This window comes from Sesamum indicum, linkage group LG6 (assembly GCF_000512975.1).
Source record: "Sesamum indicum cultivar Zhongzhi No. 13 linkage group LG6, S_indicum_v1.0, whole genome shotgun sequence".
NCBI classification, from domain to species: Eukaryota; Viridiplantae; Streptophyta; class Magnoliopsida; order Lamiales; family Pedaliaceae; genus Sesamum; species Sesamum indicum.
The window spans coordinates 11,512,129-11,532,447 of NC_026150.1; the positions used below are offsets into that span (position 1 = coordinate 11,512,129).

Consider the following 20,319-nt stretch of genomic DNA (forward strand, 5'->3'; position numbering starts at 1 on the left):
CGAACCATAAAGGTGGATAAGTGTCAATTATTTTCTTCCTCTCAATAAGCACTGACATAGATAGTTACATAATACTTACTTTTAAATATTAATGCAGGTGATGATCATGGGGTATGATTATGGTAAGTGAAGTGATAAGTCAACTCACAGAGGCCAGTTCCAGAGAAGAGCAATGTATGTTGTTTCCATGTTTTATGACCTGGTAATAGTCCATAAGGAGCATGTAAGGGAAAATTGTCCAACAAGGACCTTTAAAGAAACTAAGTGTGTTGTTAATTAACCTGGATGAACTTGCTGGGAAGTTTTCCCTGTATATCCTTCTGAGGTATGCTAAAGTAGAAACCTTGCCTTTTGTTGTATGGGATTTTCAAATTCGGCAGCTTGAAATCCTCTCGGTACTTGTTGGCCAAGTTATGTATCGCTGCAGAGATAGTTGATTAGAATGCAAGAAATGGATAGTTGGTGACAGAATTCGTCCCTTCATCTTGTAGAAAAACCTTCACTGGTGTCACAGAAAGATCTGCGTGCAATATCTAGTAGCCCATCAATTCCTGCCTTGACAGCAAAACACTGCTGAGTTCGAGCAACAAAAGGGACACGTGCATGAAGAACATCTTCATCAATAACCTCTCCAATCCTAAACAACAATGTCTCATCATCATTACACACTACACATTAATCAAATGGCCGCTAAATTTAATGGGCACCAAAGCTGTGGCAGTTCATTAAGCAGTCAACAAAATTGGAACACATAACCACCATTGGCCTTGATATGGCCAGCATAAAAATGCTTCCTTGGTATTTTATTACCCATTCTAGCTCAGATTACTGGTAATCAAGTTAAAAAAAAATAACAAATTTTTAAATAAATGATATGTCACTTTTATCTGTGACACGCATGAGCAAAGTTAGAGTTGATGATTCCTCTTCGATTGTCCAATTACACGGATAGCATACAATCAACATGAAAAACAAAACTTAACAATGTACTCTAAATTTATTTAATGGTTAAGACTTTGCATCCACGTGGTTATCAACAAAAATAGTTTCTTGTCCAAACACACAAAAGACCAACATTGAAGTGCTGAACATTAAATAACATAGAGAAAACACGACCAGGTTTACATTTATTATCCATGGCATTTTAAAAACGGGATTATGATGGAACTAGAAGAAGCAAGAGCGTGAGCAAGAAAGAAACATGCATAATATACTTTTTGATGCATCCGGCGGAATGTCCAGCTATTGTTTTTCAAACAAACTGGAAGACATCTCTTTTACTGTTTAATGCTTATTCACCTGTCTTAACAAGCAGAAGGCCTAAGCGACTTGTGCATGCGGCAAATAAAGATGTGAGAATTGTGAAACAATACATAAGATCCTTACATTGTCCATGATGATGGATTGATATGATCTTAATAAGAATCAAAATTATATATTCTCCATCAGAACAGGAAGATTGTTTGATGTTGAGCATGATTATGAACATGAACAACTTAATAGCAGAAGCAAATACCAACTATACCTTTCCCTCATGGAAGAAAATTTTTCATTTGCACATATAGACTTGTAAACATTTCTGAGTAGAAAACAGTTGGCATCCTTAAGCGCCTAAAAATGGTTGAAGATTGGAAACTCATCAGGACTAAACTATACAACATACACACAGAAAGGTTAATGTACCTTGGAGAGTAATGGTAATGCATCTAGAGCCGTTTTAAGAAGAATAATGCTTGAGATCAATATTTGGCTCTTTCTGGAGTTGTCTATGGCCAGGACCCCATTAGTAACTTTCTTTTGCTTAAAGCAAAAATGACAAAGGACTTTATCTGGACACAGCATGAATTCAACAAAGTTGTATAAAAAAAAACTGTGTCACACAGCTGCAAAAGTTACAAAGTAAATATCTCCATTATATTTTCCAATGCTTACCAGTTTCCTTTGGAAACATACGAAGAGCCTGGGACAAGCCAAAGAACAGCTGCTCATTGCTCATCAACTCATCCTGAAATTAAATTCAACAATCAAACTCGCAATATAGTGTACTCGAAGCTATTTGTGCTTTATTTTTTAATATTAGACATCCTTTCTCTTTTAAGCTTAAGCTTGCTGATGAGGCAATTCAACAAGATATCAAAGGCAAACAAGCAAACAACCTAGTATTGGGTCTCCCCTCGCAGCCATCTACTATGTAAAAATAACACTTGCAAGACAACAAAAAATGAAATTGGCTTAAATGAAAGGGGTTTATGTCTTTTCTATTTATGAACTTGAGCCATAAATGGTCTTACATTTAATACATTACAAACTTGAGTTTTCAGAATCAGTGGAACCTACTCTTTACAACTAGCTTAATCATTCATTTCCACATAAAATGGAGATTGATTGGACTAAGCAGTAATATCACGGATGCTACTAGATCCACTTACTGCAAAGGAATTCTCATTGTGAAAGACGAGGAGAAGTAATTAAATTGCAAGAAGAATTATTCAAAGATGACCAGGCATTTTTATAATACACTTAGCAGCTAGAGTTGCAAACTTATTACTGAAGTGTTCAACTTTATGCTTTTGGTTGCGGTACTTATACACTATAATTTCAAGCAACAAATAGTCACATTATTTCAAGTTCATACTGTTCTGCGGTAGAGTATTGATGCATGTTGTTTCAATCAGATGCTATAACATCACATTGATTGGCGACAAAGCCAAGTTGCAAGATTTTCTTGTTCTAATTTAAAAGTCATAAAGTATATTAATCAGAAGAAGAAAGACACGCAAGAGTAGTTTTTAAGTTTTTGAGGGAATCATACTAAATTTACCAGGCAATCAAGTCGGGCATTGATAGTGTCAATGTCTTTGAGAGGCTGCAAAAGATTGGCTCGCAATAGTCTAGTCCTGCATAGAACAGAAATCTAGATATATAAGATTTCTGATTAGGAAAACATGGTATCACTTCTGCAGACAAATCATATTCTAAAATCAGCAGAGATGAAATCGACCTAGTATTCTTTTCAAAGTCAGGTGTGCTGGGATTGTGTGTTTCAACCTCTGTCTCACCTCATTACCTATCAATGTATGACTTACATTTTGTTATAATTACATTTTCCAATCAATTGCACAATGGCCAGATGTACAAGAGAACTTTCTTTATAGGACTAAAAATATTTTAGACTTTAATTTTGTTCCGCTGGTAGTATCTGATAATATGTTTTTCATATAAGACCTAGTTTTTCTCCTTAAATCGCCTTTGAGTCTTCCCTAAAGCACAAAACAAGTATATAATGAATAAGCTAAGCACCACGGCTAAATTTAAACTGCAGCCAAGAAAATTCATCCTTAACATTTCCAGAAAATCATTAGTATCCAGCACTCCAGTTCAACAAAGAGAAACTTACATCTCTCTCTCCGAGAACACAAACAATCTTTTTCCAGTTATTAATTAGTTGGATGCAGAGCTGCTACTCATGAAACAGTATGCTGAGACACATTGCTACATTGAAATTAATTGCTGAGCAAATTATGACATCAATATGAATACTAACAAGCATACCCTCCAATGGTCCTTGTTGTCTTGAGCATATGAAATAGACTTCTCTTCTTGTTGTTAGTGCCCCAAAGACTAGAGTGCATCGGCTCAATGATTTCCAAGTTCTGGACACTGCCATCAGGGTATGTTACAACTCTACCGACTAAATGGTGCAGCGAAGACTGATAAATGAATGCTTCTGCCTTTTCAAGAGAATCAATGCCCATAAATAAAGAAAAGAAAAGGATAAAATGGAAGCACAATGCTTCAAACATATTACCCAAAATCTTTTGCTCTATAAAGCTAAGCAGCAGCCTGGAATATTTGGACCCGACTAGAAAGGTTAACAAAGAAATTTTGAAAATGAAAGCAGTGTGGCATTCTTTTCAAGTAGAAGGATACCTAGTGGCGTCTACATTCATGTGGTCGAATGATCCATTAAAAGTAACCTGAAAGAGAGAAAATCGCACAATAGAGAGAAATTGCAATGAGACAAGCAGACCTCAATAACTCTGCAATGTAGTAAAGATCATCATGAAGTAAAGCCAAATATATATGGTTCACATGATCACATATTACCATAGATCATTTCTTGAAACTGCAGAGAGAATTAGACAGAACAAGAACAACTTCTATTTCAAACTGTGAGAAGAGGGACTGGGCGGAGCTAACCATGTTGGACAAAACAAATACTTGGCGTATGAATAAGGGAGTACTCATATTTCCATTTTGAGCCCTCTACATCAGTATTTCATTTCCTAAAATAATTATTCATCTTTTAGGCTCCACTGCTTGAAACACTCAAGTTTCCCTATATGGATTTAATTTTTTTACTGTTGGAAGTAGGTGAAGATACAGAAAAGATTCCTGCTCTTTTCAACTCCCAGGCATGGTCCAGGCCAAATTCTTGGGATTCTGAAGACTGGAAAAAGGGAGTGCATATCTTTGGAGAAGATACGCATAATAATTTGCATTGCGATAACAATGTCAGTTCCACAAATAATACTCCTAAAATTCATCAGGAAAAGATCATAGTGTTATAAGAGAGAAAATTAATTATCTCCTTAATCTAAACCAGAGAAAAGTATGGCGAATCTGGTGCGGCCCAATGATCAAAATGTGCATAGCCAAAGTAAAATGCTGGAATGCTCAATTCATTTATTCTGGAGGAAATGTTCAATAATAGCTCAAAAATCATTGGTTGTAATTTATTTGTTCATAATGCTTTGAAAATTAGAAGCAATAATTCTCTAGAATATTTCACTTTCATAGGAACTAGAAGACATCAAAGTAAGTTTATTCTTGTTTATCATATTAATGATGAGGGAGTTGAAGATATCAATTATATGCAGTTAAGGTTGTATTTATCTTCTAACATCCATAAACAACACCACATATCTATCGAGAATACATGAAATCATCAAGTGGTAGCTTCAGCTTTTATTTCAGTTTCGTGTCACTCAGATGGACCAACCATAAACCATGACTTGAAAAGTAGAAAACTCGCATGAAGTAATAGAGACAAGTGGTTCTCTAAGAAGACTGTAACCTAATGTTAGACGATTTCTCAACCAAAAATAATATTCTCATAATATTACCTTGTCCTATTTAGGTAAATAGAAATCATGATAAGAATGTCAATGCTTCAGGCATTTCATTCTACAGTTGGTATTTTTTAAAATAAATGTCAAATCAACTTTTATCAAAATCCATGAATACAATGCTTCAGGATTTTCTTTGCTAAATATTTAACTAGATTTCACTCTTCTAGCAATTTTTCAATTTTATTGTGCTCGAAGGGGATGGAGGATTACTTTAGAGGACAAGGACTTACAGATAATGAGTGGTTAGTGATGATGACTCCCTTCTCTGCTTCTATCCTGTGCATAATATAAAAGATTCAAAGATGTAACTAAATGTTTTTAAGCAGAATAGACACAGTTCCAAGACCAGATGGGCCCCCGGAAAAAGGACAAGAGAAATAGTTGATCATGTGACTGCTGAGACCTACTTAATAATCACGGAAATTTTATCGAATGGGCTTCTTTTGTAAATCTTCTTAGTACTTACATTCACAAGTCAATGGAATACCAATACAGAGTAAGATGTATGAATTGTTGTTGACATTATTAACAAGAACTATGGTCCTCTCTGCTGATATAACTACATTCACCAATAATGTCGCACTTAAACTTTAAATTGGTAGATTTGAAATTCAGTTGCAAAAGAGGCCAGCAAAGGCATTTCAGTGCTCAGCCAGCACACCTAACAGTAAATCTGGGATGGCTAGCATAGGTAACCCAGCTCCAACAATTTTTCTGAAACATTCAATCAAATCAATTGACGAGGGAAAGACTTATGGAGGGCTCATTCCAGAAAATATAACATGTAGAATGAGCTCCATAAAGAACTTGCTTTGGTTTAACATTACCATTTTATAGTTCCATTGAGTCCTTTTGTCTTCAAAATAAATTTTATCAGATGTATAACTGGGGGTGAAGTTTAAACTAAAGCAGCAACTAGATGAAGCATCACAATAGCAAGTGATAACTCATAATTTAGAGTATATTCTTTGTTATCGTTTCCCGATCAGGTAAACAAACACTCTTCTAAAATTTAAAGAAATCCTGAGTGTAGAAATACCACTTGATGGTTGCAGCAGCTGCAGCCAAGCATAGATAATATTGCTTGTAATAAGTATCCAAACCAAGAGCAGATGATTCCTTGGCTGCCAAGTTTTTAACTAGAGCACCACCCTATCAAGATCAATGCAGCAATTAAAATTATACATCAACTCCTGCATAATAAGCAAGGTAATATATTCACAGCCATGTAGCTACCCTGGTGTCATCAAAGCAACTGCGAGCCATCATAACCTGTAGATGCAGAAAGAAGACAATCTTACTTTATTAGGCACTAAGAATTACAAAATCAAAATCCAGTCATAGATTACCTTTGTGGTTGAAGAGAAAAATCTGTCAACCAGCTCAGAAACTCCAACCATGCCATCAGGAGCCAGCTTAGTAGGTGTAACAATAATCACCATAGGATCATAAAAATTCAGTAGTGTTTTTGTGTTCTGGTATGAGCTGCTCGTCTCAATATACTGAGAAAGGTGAAATGAAGCTGACCTCAAGTCAAATGCAGCCACTCCAACCTACAAGTTAGATAGTACAACAATCATTAACCAACTGCAGTAAGTGGTATAAACATACTAAAAATTAGCATTTCTAGAAGTCATATTTAGGAACGATAAATAGTGTGGAAGTATCTATATTCTTAGATTGATTGACCTCCCCGGAATCAGATTTTAAGGTGTAACAAGAAAATTTAACCAGAACACCTACAGTGTAACCAGCATATGCCAATGAAGTTCAAATCCAAAGCTTGTTCTAGAATTCATTTCCTCCCAAAGAATGGAAACTTTTAAATGTAAGGATAGCTGACAGATTGTGTATCCACTTTGGAGTCATCGATTTTAAATATAATTGTTATCCTCCTAGTCAAGTTCATAGCCACATTTGTTCCGTCTAAAATTCATATAAATTTTTGTTTGCACTTCTAAACACATTGCCTTATCCACCGAATGCACATTTAATTGTCTTTATTGACCAATAAACAGAATTTATGCAACTTTACAATAGTACATGCATCAAGTGAAATCAATTTTGTGCCACAACAGATACATCATATAAATAACAATAGCTTCCCAATGAACTTTTTGGTTCAAAGGCAAATTGAAGTTCATCCAAATAAGACATCCTAGTATAAGTACCAACACACATACACAAACTCCAGTTGAATAACATAGGTATTATGAATATTTAGCAGTCAGGACATACATGCAACTCCAAAATAGCACTTGCATCTAACGAAATCAGTTTTGTGAAACATAAACACAAAAATAGAGTGGTAAGCTCAATGAACAGATTATTCAAAAAAAATTCCAAATATCCACATGCACAGGAAAATCGATGCTATTCCAATATGATATACCAAAATGACTATATTCACAAATAAACACGCATGTACTCAAGTACATGCAACTTTACATCAAATTGTGGATGAAATTCATTACGCAACTGCACGACTAGAGATATAATCACAACACAATGACAGGCTCATTCAGAAAACTTCAAAGTTATCTACAATCGCATAAAAAGGACGGTATTGTGTATGAAGTATCATAAGCTCCTCCATAATTAATGAGTGATTCAGAATCCAGACACATGTACTAATGTTGTGTTATACGCAAATAGAAACAGTAAACAGAGACCTCTTTGGCGCGGTTCTCAATGATACCAACGATGAAGCTGGATTTCTCTCCTGTATCGTCTTCCATTCGAATTCTCAACACGGAGGAGCAAAGTGAAGAGCCAGACTGATTTTGTATTTGTATTATCAATGCCCGCCAGCCTATTTGTACTTCTTACTAGTCATTAGCCATGCTAAATCAAAAAGGTGGAGGGCTTTGAAATAGAGAAAATTACAATTTTAGTCCAAAAATATAGGATGGTTTGCATATTAATCCTATATTTTCTTAAAATAGCTAATATTAATGTCATACTTTAAAAAAAATATTGCAAAGTTAATCACATCATCAAAAAATTGCAATATTTGGAATTAACTTTGCGATATTTTTTAAAATGTGGGGCTAACTTTATAACTGATGTAGTTGTGATTTTGATGAAATGATGAAACACGAATTTTACCCTCGACACAACAATTCACCGGGTAAAGTTAAGTTTAGAGAGAGTGGGTTATGAATTATCAAATCAATGAATACTTACCTGGTTTAAGAAAAAGTATATGAGGTATTTATTGTAGTATTAGGAGTTTTATAATATGGTAGGGTGTATATGTTTATTTGCTGACTTGCATATAAAAAATTATTCTTTTTTACGCTTGTAAATAAATAACATATATATCATATAGCCCCCACTCTCGGATGAGTTATTAGGATGAGTAAGTCATCCGAGAGTAAGAAAACACAAGAGGTGTTTAGGACTTGATTTAGTTTGGAAAACTATTGAGTCAAATATTGAACAAGTTAACAAGCTCAAGCTTTATGACCCAAGCGCAATACTATGATTGAAGAAGATGCCTAGAGCCTAGCTCGAGGCTCTCGAGTTGGACGCCTCGAATTCAACTCGAGGCTGGTGCCGCGAGTTGGAAAAGGTGCCCAGCTCGAGGCATGAGCTGGTCGCACCTCGAGCTGTGCTCGAGTCAAGCTCGAGGCAGCGACCTCGAGCACTAGACGAGTAGGGCTCGAGACAGCTCAAGGCTGGTGGACTCTCGTGCTCATGCGCTTTAGGAGGAGGCATATAATGCCGCGTCTACTGGGTTTTGAATACAAGTTAAAAAGTTTAAAAATGAAGATCCCAACCGCTCCACCATCAAGTATTTTTTAGGGGTGTCCATTTCGGTTAACCGAACCGAATTTTCGGTTAACCGAAAATTCGGTTCGGCCGTTTGGAAAACCGAAAACCGAACCGGTTGGTACCGGTTCGGTTCGGTTAAAACCGAACGGAAGTTCGGTTTTTTCGGTTTTAAAATCGAAAAAAACCGTTTTTTTTATTTTTTATTTTTTAAAATAATATATTTTGATATTTTAAGTCGAAATTGTGATAATGTTGCAATTTTATCCAAAAATACAAATACCAAAATATTAAAATTAAATTCTAATTTAATAGTATAAGTCACAAGTGTAGAACAACTTCAATATGTTAATATTCAATATCTAAAAATAGTACACTTTTCTTTAGTTTTACTAATATAAATTATATAATATTAATATTATAATATATATATAATTATATAATTTTTATATGTATAAAAAATATATTTTTTTTATTATTTACAAAATTTCGGTTTTCGGTTCGGTTCGGTTACCGAATTGGTGACCAAAAAACCGAACCGAAAACCGATTTTTTTTTTTTAAAAAACCGAAAACCGAACCGAAAATTCGGTTCGGTTTTCGGTTCGAACCGAATTTTCGGTTTCGGTTCGGTTCGGCCGGTTTTCGGTTTTTTTGCACACCCCTAGTATTTTTTATCATATTTTACTCTCACTCTATTTTAATAGAGGTTATTCAGAATTATGGCATTGGTTTTAGTCATTATTTGTTCGGAACTATTTCATGTGTTTTGAGGGATTTCGACGTCGTCTTCAAGATATGAGACTCCCTCGTTATACTAGCGGATTTTCATGCATTGTGGAACATAAGATTGGTCATTAAATTGTCCTCCTCTATCAATGATGGAAGGTATTTTTATTTTTATCTGTACTTGGGGTGTTAAATTTTTTAGAGGAGTTCGCCTCTTCTCGACTTTGAGGTGGGTGAGGAAGAGTAGACAACTCTTACTTGTAGTGACGAAGCCCTCCAAGTCCTTGAGGAAGGTGGAGGAGAGCTTTTTTTTTAATTATTATTATAATTTTTTTAAAAATTATACGAATGTTGCCTCCACTGACGATTTTCTCACGACTCATATGATTGAAAATTTCGCTATATAATTTGGCATGGCTTCCGACTCACATGGTCGAACATTTTGACATGTAACACGTCAGTATGTTGCCTCAAGGGTGATTTTCTCACGACTCAAATGGTTGAAAATTTGGCATGTAATTCAACATTTAGTACTTGGGATGAATTTTGACATGTAACTTGGCAGTATGTTGCCCGAAGGGGTGATTTTCCCCGACTCATATGGCCGAAAATTTTAGCATTTAACTTGGCGGTATTTTATATTTGGGATGATTTTGTTTTCGACTTATATGATCAGAAATTCAGAATGCTAAATCGGCAATATTTACATTTATAAATGTAGTCATTACACTTGTTCATTTGTTTTGTTCTCTTACAACTTATTTTCGTCGGGTGTTGCCTCAAGGGATATTTTTGCTCATGCTCCGGAGTTGACTTTTTTTTTATCAACTTTAGAAGGGAGTGCAAAATTTTCGGGGCCAACATTATTAGAGAGGATCTCAGTGAAGTTTCTGTCGTGGGATCCCGAGGCAACTCTATGTTGCCTCAAGGGGCCTCTCGAAACTCCAAGGATCTCAGCATCTGAAAGTTTTTAAACTACGATAGGAAAGTTAACTTCATTGCTTAAGTTTGAATTACGAAGTCTTAGGGAAAGTCAAAAGTGGAGAAGGATATGTTGAGCTCCTACTCAAACTTTCTCCTATTACAAGTGAATAGCCAAAAAATACTTTTTTCCACTACGCGAACTTAAGGTCCCTCCTTCGTGGCGAGGAAATCTCTTCCTGCTGGTCCTTTTGAGGTCATGGGATGACTCCAGCTGTGGGAAGATTATCGTCATGAGGAGTTGGATCTGATGTTAGCTCTCGAGGTGGTGCAGTCGGCACGCGATCAAATTGGCATCCTTGTGGATAGTGGTTGACATATTCCTTCAAGTATCCCCCTTAGATTAGTTTTTCTATCTCATTTTGGAGATGATGACAGTCCGCGGTTGTATGCCCCATGTCAGGGTGGAAGCGACAATATTTGTCAGACTTTAACCTATGGGATTGTCTTTCATTTTTCTTGGCCATTGATTAATCAACCCGTGTTGCTCCGCCATGACTAATATTTCACTTCTAGGTGCATTCAGGGGGTGTAGTGCGAGAACCGTATCGGCGCTAGGTGTTTGCGTTCTTCCTTCTTCTTTGGTTCTTTCTCCTTCTCTCGGCCCATCTTTCTAACGCTATGAGAAGTGTCTGACACATTGGACTCCTCAATTCTAATAAATTTTTGTGATCGCATAAGCAAGTCTTCTAGAGAGCTAGGGCGTTTTCCGGCTATAAATTCTTTGAATCTTCCTGGTAGTAAATTTTGTTGAATAATGCTGGCCAACAACTCATGGTTGACATGCGGCACCTCGTCCACTGCCTCCACAGACCTTTGAAATTAATCTCTTAACGGCTCATTTTCTCTCTAGCAAATGGTCAATAAATATGCCGCCGTTTTTTGTACTTTCTTATTCATGGAGAAGTGATGCATGAAACGTTGGGTCAACTGTTCGAAGTTGTAGATAGTTCGAGTGGGCAACTGGTTGAACCACACCAGAGCGCACTTGGAGATCGTAGTGCGGAAGACCTTGCAGTAGGCAACATCACTCAAGTCATACCAATCGATTTTAGCATAAAAGTTGTCCAAGTGTTCTTATGGGTCCCCTATTCCATCGTATTCAGAAAGGTTCAATACTTTAACGCCTACTGAAAGCGCTTCAACTAAGATTGTGTGGGAGAAAGAGTTGCATCTCGGAGGAGCTACGACTAGGGACAGGTAAGGATCCTTGACTTCCCTTGACGGTTGGGGTGCAGAAGGTTGTTGCGATTGGCGGGGGTTTTGCTCTTGCATCTGATTACCTTCAGGTCGAGAGACTCTATTGTTCGTCTCTTCTTGCCTCTGCTCCTCCTCCTCGAGAGCAAAGGGTAATCCTCGACTTCAGCAAGGAAAAGAAGGGGCGGGTTCATAGGGTGATGAGCTTCAAATTGAGTTAGCACTTGAGCAGCCGCTTGCGTGGATGCATTTTGGATTAGCTATTGTATGCCATTGGAGATATCAGTCATACCAACCAACCCACTAAATTGCATAGACGACCTATGTCTTTTGCTGACAAAACACGGCAGCAATACTTAGTGCAAGGCTATATAGGACTCTCAATGCCCCTTCTCGAGGTCCTCGACTTGGAACGTTTCAGACTGACCCTTTAGAAGTTGGTTTCATAGTTGGCCTATGTGCAACTCAACTCAATAAGTTTAACCTTTCGGTATGTGGACATTTTGTTGTGATATTAAAACACCGTTCAACGTAAGTCATAAACACAATAAAACACAATGCCAATATGATGAACTCTTACCATATTCATCATTTTAATATCATTTCGATAAAGATTGTCGAATAGAAAACAATCAATCCAACTGGCTTTTTGGTCACCTATTCTAACTTTACACTCAAAGTAAATTGTCTTCTTGAATGGAATCCAACCAGTCATAGGATTTGTATATCAAAATAGAATTAAGTGTAACAATAACAACTGATATTAGCGTTGTTGGGAGGGAAAAATAAACAAATAAGAAAAGGTACCAACAAATCACCAGCATAACTTGAGACGCATTGAAAATATTACTTATGAATTCCACTTATGTTTCAGCATGAGGAAAGAAAACCTTTCAAGATATCTTTACTCAACTAATCCTAATGCATTGTAATCTAACCAAATACATAATGAATCATCTCCAAAAATTAATGCAATTCTTTGAAAATATCGCATGAAATCACTCACATATTAACTGAATAATATTCCGATCAATGAATAATATTAGAAAACGCAATCAATTCAATCAGAACGAATATAGGGCTTCTTGGAACTGCTTTTTGTCTTTCTTTTTCCTTTGAGATCAAGAGCTGGCGTGAGGACACTGGAATGGGAGGAAAGAGAACCACTAGAGATAGTTTTCGTTTTCAGATTGTTAGGAAATTTATGTACGAGAATGGTGTAACTGTTAGAATCGTACGCTCATCAAAATACACACAATTATTATCTAATACGTGTATTGGTGGCAGAGAATTATTTTTTGCTAATGTCATCGTTTTTCGTCTAAATACTAACAAAAGGGATTAGGTGTAAACAGTAAATTTCTGGAGGGGTGGAAATACTGAATTTTTAGAGGGGTCGTAAGTGTAGTTTTGAAACTTTTTTAGGAAAAAATATAATTTCATATTTTAAAAGGGGTTTAAGTGTAATTAACCTTTATATAGAATAGAAAGATATTAACATCTTTATATGCATTTTACCAAATATTACTATAAGTATAAAATATTATATAATAGCACATGCACCGTATATTGTCGTACTCTATATTTTTTATATGTATGCTGAAGTATGTATATAATAAGTATGTTTTACAAAAAAGTAAATATATAAAAACATTCAATAATATATATTATTAATTATTAATTAATTTAACATTTCAAAATAATATTTCTTATGTAATAAGACTCTACTTAGTTTTATTTTTATTCTTAAATCATTTACAAAACATATAAACGAGTAATTTAGAAAGTTCTGATTCAATTTCTTTTCTCATTCCTTTGAGACACCAAACATAGGAACAATATACTAAAATCATTCCGTTCTTACTTTTATTCCATTCTAAATTTATTTTGTTCCTCCAAATTTTTTCTGATGTACCAATTACCCCTAAGAGTCTCTCAGTACTTTAGATATGTAATTAGATATCTTGAAAAACAAATAAGTATATAAGTAGATACATAAATCAAAACGGCCAACAGGCATTTACATAGCATTTTCTTTCAAAACATTGTCCTTCCTAAAATCCCAAGGCCAAAATTATGTTCTTTTTCAAATGAATTCTTCAGTATCTGCGAGAAGCTCTAGAATTGCTCGGCTTGCCATTCACAAATACTATTTCTCCGACAAGTTCCTTCTGTTGAAGTTGAGAAAGAAACCAGAACAGAGAACGTCGAACAATCGAGGCGCTTATTTCATGACCTCCTCGATAGTTACAAATCGACCCTTCTCAATCGACAGCTGCGCTGCGACTCCTATAGCCACTGAAATCAACCCGTCATGCAGATCTACTGCTGGAGCTTGTGCTCCCTTAGCTCTCACTGCAGACAAAAACTGAAGATGTTCCAGATAGCTGGAACCATGGTGTAGCCCATCATATCTGATAAGCAGCAAATACATTGCAAGAATTGTAAGATTTTAATGTCTAAGCTGATCGAATCATGTCCCATATTATTAACTAACTGGAAATAATTAGTGACTCACTTTATACGATCGTCCTTCGCTTTTAACGTCTTAACTCCATCTCTACCTTCTACTCGAGTGCCCCAACGAACAATGCTCTCGGGAACAAATGCCTCTCCCTGTGAGCAGTTCTTTAAGTAATTATGCTAGTGGTGCAGGAAAGAAAAGAAGAAGACGTTCATGTTTGCATCACAAGCTTATAAATGCATATTCTCCGGATGGAGATGGATTAGGGATTTTTACCTTTCCAATGTCACCAACAACAGATATCTCTTGTTCGTTTTTACTGCCTTCAGCGAACATACAAAGATCGAGCATGCCCCGTGAACCATTTTCGAATTCAACAATTACATATGCATTATCGATTATATCAGGTACCTGCAGAAACGAGAGTTACCATGTGACTACCGAAATTAAGTAAAGAACACTTAACATGCCTATTGAGAAAACCAAAGTAATCAAGAAGAGAGGTCATTCACGAATCATGGTCCCTTCCATGGCTTGTTAGAATGAATGAGAAAATTCAACACAGTATAATTCATAAGTGACATGGATATATTTGGATAACTCTAGTAAACTATCTAAATGTACCATGGGAGATGTTACTAGCAAGTTCTCCAAGAGCTTCTCACTCTCCTAGGCTCTCAATTAGAAAATCACCAAAAGACAGGAGGACTCCACTCCGTCTTCTGAGCGTGCCATTTCCTTTTTCTGGAAATTCAACTCCAGAAAAGTATCTTAAACTCCTATTGTCTCTCTTTTCACTTCTACCCTGTCTCATCTGATGTAATGCATGCATAGAACATCCCATTCCTGGGGACTTTCAGTGTGTGTGTTCCTTTTTTAACGTACTTTCCTAGAAAAGTAAAACCATCAGCTAGAGAAATTTATTTTCTAATATCTTCCCTTGTATGCAATATTCTAAAAACTACATTCCAAAGTCATTCAAGAAATAGACTGATGATTGAGCAGTGTTCCTAAAATCGAAGACACCTATTGCCATACTTACCAAAACAAGATAGACCCATATAAGCACTCGCATGGAAGAATTGGGCAAAGGCTACTCAATGATGACAACAAATTGAGAAGCAAAGGTGAAAAGGGGCAAAGGACGAAAGATGAGAAGAGCTTAGAAAAAAGAGGAGGTTCCACTAGATGAAAAGAGATTGCAGATAAATTTAAAGGCCTATCAGCATTTGGTTTATTGTTGGCAGGGGAGTGCCTCAAGAAGCTTTTGCACAGCATGGACGAAATCTCCTGAATACTATGTTTTCTCTAATCAGAATACTTTATTATGTAGCTTCACATTTAGTTCCGTAAGAGCCACACACATCCCAGCACATAATGGTGGGACAAGAATACCAGAAGCAGAAATTTTATCACCTCCCCTTTCCTTTTTTGTTGATTGCTTCTTATATCTTGCTTAAGAGGTTCAACTATCTCTAGATTTTGCCAGCACAATGAAATACAATGCTTAATTTCGAGCATTTTTGGTGGGTGATTTTGTTGTTTCCGCAAGGCATTCAGTATATGTTCCCTATTGATATGTAGAGTAAATATTTTTACTAAGCAGGGTCTATTTGATCAGGCTCATGGAAGCCTTGAAAGAGTAATGTAGTAAAGCAACTGAGTTACTGACTCCGGCAAAATAAGACGGCAAGATATCATATGGAACAATGCTCCCAGGTTTTTCATATCATCATTGCTGGAGTTAAAGGGAGCGGACCATGCTTCAAAAATATGATCACCAGTCAATCCGGTATGGTTGATAGGCAGAAAATGGAGATCAAAACCCCCAAAAATAGGGTCCCAAGATCATGAATTACCAAGTCCAAGTAAGATTACCTTTCACTATTGAGTTCCAAAAGGCCACTCTTTTACTTATATAGAACTTTAAAGGTTAGAAACTAAATATCTGATGTTTTTATGATTTCCAGAAAGAGAATTACCTTCCCATCATAAATTTCGTCTTTATGGTTTACGTCAATAGCTCCAGAGGCCATGACACGGACAGGATCAGCACCTGCAAATAGCCTCATGAGATCAAAGAAGTGGCAGCATTTCTCTACCAGGGTACCCCCAGTGTTGCAGTTGAATCGGTTCCAATTGTTGACCTATTACAAAAATGAGTCAAGAATTTTACTTGTTGAAGACTTAGACATGTATAGTGGCCTCAAGTACCTTGACTAGAAATGGGAATCGATGTTCCCGGATAGCCACCATCTTCACTTGTCCCAAATTTCCACCCTTAATCACGTCAATCAGTTTAGCAACAGGGGGCATGTATCTATATTCTAAGCCAACTTGTACTAGGATATCTGGTCTACTTCTAGCAGCATCTACGACCTGAAACATGATTATGAACTGTCAGATAGGCCATAATAAAATGAAAAACATAAGTAACTGAAGATAACACATGTAAGGTGATATATAGAATGAATTTAGCAAAAACTAAAATCTGAACAGTTTCTTTTCCATCTGTACATGTTAGTACCATCTATGAATTACTTGATCCTCAGGTACATAAAGAAGCATCAGTCACCACTACAAACAATCATTCACAGACTTTGGCACTGACAATCTCCAGTGGAAAAATTCTTTGAGTGCTAGATTAATATAAACTCTATATTGCTAATATCATAGAAATACTAAGGTCCCTTACCAGTGCAGAGTGCAGGCTAGAGGAATCCAATTCATTGCATCCATCATATATCAACAATTCAACAATTAATTGCACTTGAAATCAATGCAAAGGAGACACTTGTCAAATACAAATGATGCAAGTATGGATCCAAGTGACAGATAACTGTTTAAAAATACAAATTTCGTATTGGCCTATCACTCTCCAGAAGAATATTTTAAGCTTGTATCACAAACTATGATGACATTGTCTAGCTGCTACATCTTTTATATTCTATTCATTGTAAAGCACATGTTCCTGCAACAGAGTACCCACTGGTCAAATATATATAATGCAGTACACATTTCTCTGCTAGATCTTTCACAAAAATAAATAAAGACTTATTTCACTCCAACAGGGAAGGAAAAAAATAAAAAAGGAATTATGACTCTGATAGCTGACTACTGAGGCATGCAGTAGATAACAAATTATAACTTGTATTTGCAACCATTAAATAAAATAAAACATTCTGGTGCTCTTTCCGACCTTTTTGCAGTCGGCAACAGTTGTGCAGAGAGGCTTCTCCACCAACACATGATGGGGTTTCGGGTGGCTGATAATATCCATCAAGATTTCAAAGTGAGTCATGTTTGGGGTTGAAACAACCAATACATTGCACAGCCCACTATCCAACAGCTCCTTGTGACTCGAAAAAACCTTCAAATTCATATCCCAGATACATTAACTACTAAGCATAACTTAATCAAACCAAAGCAACAGGTGAAGAAAATCCAAAATCCCTTTCACCAGTATGAACAAAAACTGAACCTTCAAAATCCATAAACTCCAAACACATAAATAACTGTAATATACATTCCCTAAGCCAAGTAAAAGATAATCTACAACCCCTTTTACTGGAATGAACAAAACCCGAACCTTCAAATCACATCCAACAAACACAAACAAGTGATATACATTCAATCACTCCACCAAAACTGGTAAGACCAAGAAAATCCATTACCCCTTTTATAGAACAAAAAGTGTGACCTTCAAATTCACTTCCACAAACACATACATCAGTATAAGCACCAATTGTTTCCAACTCCTTTAACTAGAATGAACAAGACTTGAGCAGACTTAGGTACCTGAAGAGGCCAGTCGAAAGAGGGTGCAAGCCTCTCTGCTTCTTGTTGAGAAGGCAAGTAAGGATCAGCTATGGCAACCACAGCAACACCTTCACTCCTTAGGTGGTGAAGATTGATGAGATGCTCTCTTCCCATCATCCCAACTCCAATTATTCCATATTTTACTACTCCATCAGCCATCAGAGTGCTGTAATTGGTGCAGATTTTTTCAGTATAACCTTTTAGTTCCCAAGCAGTGAATTTGAGGAGCAGAGTTCACAGAAGTAAGAAGGATGGGTAGTTCGTGCTCCATTTTTATATTGGAATGTTTCATAAAAGGTATGATTTTGATGGCGCGATTGTGGATGATATTTTATTTGTTTTCCTTTTCTTTTTTGTTTTCCTCATCAATTGATATTATATTTTTGTTAGGATCAATGCATGGGATCATATCATAATTTTCCACTCTAAAACTAAAGTAAAATCCAAAGTTTTTTTTATGAAAAAATTAAAGTAAATTTGATGTTTTGTTTGGTCCAAAATAGGAAAAATTGCAATTTGCCTATCTGTAATACAGGAAATTGTGAATGAGCCCTAATTTAATTGGCGAAATTGATGCCCCATAATTTTAGAAGTCAGAAATTCAAACCATGCTTTGTGCGTGAGATGTTGTTTCTACTGAATAATAGATGTTGTTTCTACTGTAATAGTAGGTACTGAATTATTGATCAGGTATGATTATTGTAATGAACGTAATCAGTTTATTTCAATTAATAATAGTTCCTCGCTTTTACTTAAAAAAAAAAGATATAGAAAACAGGTAAATATCCCCTTAAAAGAAAACAACAATTAATCTTCTCAATATCAAAAACTATGCAAAACGCCCCCTTCACGCAAGCAGGGTGCGTCATGCGCCTTGAGTGTGATTTTACTTCATTTTTAACTATAAAATGATTGTTAGATCCTTAATCATAAAATGTTATATTTATTTTATATATTTATGGTAAATTATTTTTTGTCATCCGAACTATATCCGTTTTTACGCTTTCTTGTTGAAACTTTTTTTGTGTCAACTTACCATCCCAACTTTGTGAAATTTGCATTTTGCTATATATGAATATTTTTTTGTTGATTTTTCTGTCCGAAAAACATCAAATGCTATGCATACTTGAAAAATATTACACCACATAACTCTTAAATATCACATATTTAATGTATGTGATGTTTTTTTAACAAAAAATTTGTTGAAAAACAGTTATAAATGACAAAGTGTAAAATTTTCTATAAATTATATATAGGAGAATAAATCTCAATAATTAATTTTAAAGGACAAGGTATCTGGCCATAGATTAGGCAACATATGATTTGGGCTGGAGATTACTAAACATAAAATATGAACCGTCAATTTATATTATATAAGATTCAATTGTTGTAAAATAAATATATAAAAAAAAATTATGTGTGCACAACACTGCTTGCGTGAAGGAGTATTTTCGCAGTTTGCACCTTTTTTAAATATTGAGAGGGATAAATTGCTATTTGTTTTTTTAAATAAAGAGACTATTTATCTATTTTCCACGTAAAAAAATAGGTAGATTACAATTTACCGATTCAATAATGATATGAAAATATTAGCTGGATAGCTTGTAAATCATTTTCTTCTCCTAATTTTAGGTAATTTTTTAATATTTGACATATATCATATTAATGCAAAAGAATGCCACCTTATGATTCCATCCATTTCCCATGTGAATTATGATGTGATTATATTTGTTCGATTCCTCAATACTCTCTGAGATTTAACATATTATAAATACATTTTCGTTAGATCAAAACAAATCAGAATGAGTAGTTTTCGAATAAGTTTTGTAGAGTTTGGAATCTTTATAAGAATTCTAGCATAGACTTTATATCATGTGAAGCTCGAACGGATATTTGCAACATCTTTTGAACGGAAAATTTACATTTTTGGTCCTCAAATATTGCCGCTTATTCAGTTTTGGTTCTCAAATATAGTACGATTAAAGTACTGATCCTCAAACATGAGAATATTAGTTACGATCCTCTCAGTTGGAATTAAAACCGTGATTATAAGTTTAGAATCCTTCAGTTTGAGTTAAAGATTGAGAAGCAGACTACAATCACACAAAAAAAATTAACTTAAATACACTAGACACAAAGAGAAAAATAACGATCACCAACAAGAAAAAATTATTTTTTTAGTCAGTTAACTTTTACCTGTTATTAATTTTAATCCCGTAAGTAT

General features: G+C 35.5%; 2 protein-coding genes across 2 annotated transcripts in view; both read right to left on the bottom strand.

The window, feature by feature from the left end:
* Nucleotides 1-7,900, bottom strand: part of LOC105164452 (DNA mismatch repair protein MSH4) — a 16,983-nt gene extending 9,083 nt beyond the window's left edge. Inside the window, exons 1-14 of the mRNA XM_011083103.2 lie at nt 7,805-7,900; nt 6,482-6,685; nt 6,369-6,404; nt 6,172-6,284; nt 5,363-5,408; nt 3,931-3,977; nt 3,553-3,660; nt 2,822-2,897; nt 1,933-2,005; nt 1,684-1,829; nt 1,526-1,611; nt 498-637; nt 282-421; nt 149-199 (exon numbers count right to left, since the gene is read on the bottom strand). Coding sequence (XP_011081405.1) covers nt 149-199; nt 282-421; nt 498-637; nt 1,526-1,611; nt 1,684-1,829; nt 1,933-2,005; nt 2,822-2,897; nt 3,553-3,660; nt 3,931-3,977; nt 5,363-5,408; nt 6,172-6,284; nt 6,369-6,404; nt 6,482-6,685; nt 7,805-7,870 — 1,332 coding nt within the window. The 5' untranslated portion in view covers nt 7,871-7,900. The remainder of the gene's footprint in view (nt 1-148; nt 200-281; nt 422-497; nt 638-1,525; nt 1,612-1,683; nt 1,830-1,932; nt 2,006-2,821; nt 2,898-3,552; nt 3,661-3,930; nt 3,978-5,362; nt 5,409-6,171; nt 6,285-6,368; nt 6,405-6,481; nt 6,686-7,804) is intronic.
* On the bottom strand, nt 13,908-18,378 carry LOC105164375 (inositol 2-dehydrogenase 2). The gene is made up of 7 exons (XM_011083015.2): nt 18,075-18,378; nt 17,476-17,646; nt 16,491-16,655; nt 16,259-16,423; nt 14,553-14,687; nt 14,331-14,428; nt 13,908-14,226 (listed from the first exon to the last, which is right to left on the bottom strand). Exons 1-7 carry the CDS (start codon nt 18,252-18,254, stop codon nt 14,037-14,039), a joined length of 1,104 nt encoding a protein of 367 aa, XP_011081317.1. The 5' UTR covers nt 18,255-18,378; the 3' UTR covers nt 13,908-14,036.

Bases quoted from the DNA above. Each gene is read 5' to 3' on its own strand.
- LOC105164375 (XM_011083015.2), bottom strand. From the start codon at position 18,254: ATGGCTGATGGAGTAGTAAAATATGGAATAATTGGAGTTGGGATGATG. The intron at 16,424-16,490 runs GTACTTGAGGCC...TTTTTGTAATAG, and splicing joins GATTCCCATTTCTAGTCAAG to GTCAACAATTGGAACCGATT. The intron at 14,227-14,330 runs GTGAGTCACTAA...GCTGCTTATCAG, and splicing joins GCGAAGGACGATCGTATAAA to ATATGATGGGCTACACCATG.